Source organism: Octopus bimaculoides, chromosome 12, assembly GCF_001194135.2.
Source record: "Octopus bimaculoides isolate UCB-OBI-ISO-001 chromosome 12, ASM119413v2, whole genome shotgun sequence".
NCBI classification, from domain to species: domain Eukaryota; kingdom Metazoa; phylum Mollusca; class Cephalopoda; order Octopoda; family Octopodidae; genus Octopus; species Octopus bimaculoides.
Window position 1 is genome coordinate 8,009,578 of NC_068992.1, and position 3,926 is coordinate 8,013,503.

General features: G+C 35.2%; 1 protein-coding gene across 1 annotated transcript in view; it reads left to right on the top strand.

The window, feature by feature from the left end:
* LOC106870437 (uncharacterized) overlaps positions 1-2,612 on the top strand; it is a 6,784-nt gene extending 4,172 nt beyond the window's left edge. The window contains exons 3-4 of the mRNA XM_014916516.2: positions 667-1,651; positions 2,206-2,612. Of these exons, the coding sequence (XP_014772002.1) occupies positions 667-1,651; positions 2,206-2,242 (1,022 nt within the window). The 3' untranslated portion in view covers positions 2,243-2,612. The remainder of the gene's footprint in view (positions 1-666; positions 1,652-2,205) is intronic.
* Positions 2,613-3,926: the final 1,314 nt, after the last annotated feature.

Below are 3,926 nucleotides of genomic sequence, written 5' to 3' on the forward strand. Positions count from 1 at the left end.
TTTAGAGAAACGTTGTCATCTGCTGGTATTGATACATCAATTAGAAAGCATTTTTTTTTCTTCATGATCTTTGACAACTATATCTGGTCTATTTGCCTTAATTTCTCTATCTGTGTGTATTGGCATATCCAAGAGTATGGTTGCTTTCTCGTTTTCTGTGACCTTTTCTGGCGTGTGTTTATACCATCTTTTTTTGGTTGTTATTCCATAATGTTGGCATAGCTTCCAGTGTATATAGGTCCCAGCTCTGTCGTGTCTGTGAATATATTCCTTCTTAGCCAGGACTGGGCAGCCAGAGATATTATTATTATTATTATTATTATTATTATTATTATTACTATTATTATTAAGCAACTTAAGGCATTGAGTTGGTAGAAATACGAGTGCATTGGACAAAATAACGTAGTAGCATTTTTAAAGCTCTTTTCATGCTGAGTTCAAATCCCACTGAGGTCAACTTTGCCTTTCATTTTTTTGTGAGTTGATTAGATAATGTACCAGTCATGTACTGGGGTTGATGTAATCGACTATCCCTATCCCTTTGAAATTACTGGACTTGTGAAAAAATTTAGTAAAATTACTATTATTTTGTAATTTAATAGATTCTCTCTTGAAATTTAACTGAAGTATTTTGTTCTTTACTGTTTCGTTTCTTTCCACGTTAAGGTGATTACTCTGGTTTCACTTGTAAGCGTTCTCACTGCAGACCTTGCATAAGAGACACTACATGTCTGGGCCTGCCTGATGGAAATTACACACGAGAAAGAATGTTTCCTTCCGGAGCATATATTACCTGCTATTTCGAAAGACTCATTGCTTACCATTCATGCTCAAGACCACCTTTATTTTCACCTAGTGAAGATAAGTGTGTTGAGTACCTCGATCTTCGGAAAGAAGAAGGAGGAGTGAGACCCGACTGTACATTTCGTGCTGATGGATACTACCCTGATGAAATAGGCCGCTGTGATCACTACTTCCAGTGTAACAACACTAAATTTCAAGGTTACACTCCATGCAGTAGTGGAATGACCTTCAATCCTGTTTCAAAGACATGCCAATCACCAGATCAAGTTTCTCCCCCATGTGGATCAGGTAATCCACCAAGCTGTGTGGGGAGACAGGATGGTTTATATGCTGACTTAGGTGGCAGTTGTACATATTATTTTGTGTGCAACCAATCTGCCTTCCAGGAATTTCGTACTTGTTCTATGAAGGATGCTTTCAACCCTTATCTGCGTAGGTGTGTAGAGGGAATCGGATCACAAATCAAACCATGCGGTATTCAAGACAATCCTTGTCAAAATCGTTTGACTGGCTTTTATCTTTATAATTCTTCAAGCTCCCAGTATTATGAATGCCATGAAGGATTGTTTATTTATTTTGGAACATGTCCAGAGGGTCAGACCTTCAACATTTCATCAAAACAATGTGAGAAAGCAGAAATGCAAGATATTTGTGTAAACAAAACTGATGGACGCTACAAATCACCAGAAGCAGAATGCTTTGCCTTCTATGAATGCAGTCAACAGAAGTTCCTTGGGTTGACCCAGTGTACTAATCAACTGAATGGAACACGATTCAATTCCCTTACGGGAACATGTGACCAGCCACAAAATGTATGTCCACCATGCGGTTCCAAATCATTTGATTGGTATGTATTATTTCCTAATAGTTTTATATAATCTAACAGCTTTTATTTGTATTTTCTGCTGAAATGCATTTTTGCCCCAAGAATTTCTTGATTCGTTCTTAGTTATTTTGGGAACAAAGGTATTTAGTATTGATCTTCCCCCTTGATACAAACAATCTCTTCAGGATTAAAATTGCATTTCCTTTCTGATTCAAATCACCATCCCTTCTTTATTCGAATTGCTTTTCCTCCCTGATTTGGTTCCAAAGAAAGTGCTGGTGGTTCAAGATGCTCTTGAATATGTGAATTACTAAACATTTGTATCAAACTTTTGTCTCAAATTCTACTCATTCTTGCTTGGTCTGCCAGAGAGCAGTGAAAATCCTTAAATCACACCCTACCATTTTCATAAACACACACATACAAACATATACTACTGCTGCTGCTGCTACTACTACTACTACTACTACTACTACTACTACTACTACTACTACTGATAATAATAATAATAATAATAATAATAATAATAATAATAATGATAGTATCAAAATCTTCTTTATCCTTTTCTTTTGCAGCCCTTCATACTATGAAAGCACTACTAGTGTCCCATAATCCAGATGAACAAAGAATATATATTACCAAACATTGGTACTACACTGAAAAAGATATCTTTTATGACAGATTCACTTTCATGGTGGAAGTGATAAAAGCCATCACTTACTTTTGTGTTTTTGTTTTTCTCTCTTAAATTTTTACCTTTTATCCACTTTTTTTTTAATTTTTGGGAAATATATTTTGGCATTTAACATTTTTGGGATCTTTTCTGTTTGGCAGTCACTTTCCAATTTCTTCAATTTTTGCTCCAATTTGTTTCATATTTGGTATAATAATGTATGGTAACCATTGACATTTGTATGGTAATCATTGTCATGAAATTCATGTTTGCTATAAATCAGTAAATAAAGAGTTAATAACTTTTAAATTTTTCAAATTTTAGGTAATTTTAGCCAATTGTAAACAACAGACATATAAGTGCCAGTTTCTATAGTAACAATCCAAGATGTTACCAGGCTGTACCCATGTGGTCATTTTTAGCTTATTAAATGCTAAAACCATATGAGGTATGAGGGGGTCATGAAATGTGCTAAAAATAATAGCTAAATAGGCCTTAAATCATGCACCAAAACTCTATTTGTTTGGTCTTTGCATAATCATATGAATTCCCATGCGCAGAATACAAATTCACAAAAATTTTCTGAAAATTCCCCAAACTAAAAAATTGATGTGGAGTTATATGGCATGCATAAAGCAGAATTCTGTCGATATTTCATTTGTTTACAGTTGACAACACGTGCAGTCATGCACAAAATGAGAGCTTCCAAATCCCGTTTTCTGACTGGGTAAAAACAATCAAATTTAAACTACTGTAACTTTTTTTTTTAATTTTTCTGGAAAAAGTGAAATATGTAGGCGCAGGAGTGGCTGTGTGGTAAGTAGCTTGCTTACCAACCACATGGTTCTGGGTTCATTCCCACTGCGTGGCACCTTGGGCAAGTGTTTTCTACTATAGTCTCGGGTCAACCAAAGCCTTGTGAGTGAATTTGGTAGACGGAAAACTGAAAGAAGCCCGTCGTATATATGTATATGTATATATATATGTATGCATGTGTATATGTTTGTGTGTCTGTGTTTGTTCCCCACCAACATCGCTTGACACCCGATGGATGTGTGTTTACTTTCCCGTAATTTGGCGGTCCGGCAAAAAGAAACTGATAGAATAAGTACTAGGTTTCCAAAGAATAAGTCCTGGGGTCGATTTGCTCGACTAAAGGCGGTGCTCCAGCAGGGCCATAGTCAAATGACTGAAACAAGTAAAAGAGTAAAAGAGTATCCCTGATCTTCAACATAGAAAATTACATGAATGGACCAAATTTCAAAATTTTCACTAAACTTTAAAATTTCCACATGGCCAACCAAACAGAATCATTGTAGGTGGGTTACTTCATCCTATATGCATATGAAAGTGATACTAGAGGCCTATCGTTTAGTTATCCTGTACTGATATGCATAATGTAGACCAGGGGTTTTCAAACTTTTTGACTTACGGACCCCTTTATATTTCAGGCTTTACCTTAGGGACCCCCTTATAAACGCTTATGAAATTTATACATAAATATTTGCTTAAAAAAACATATATTTTTGCATTTATTTATTTAACAGTATTTAACAAATAGGTTTATTGTCAATTAAAAGATTTCGATAAAAAGCATATATAAAATCAAATTGCCCATAAAAA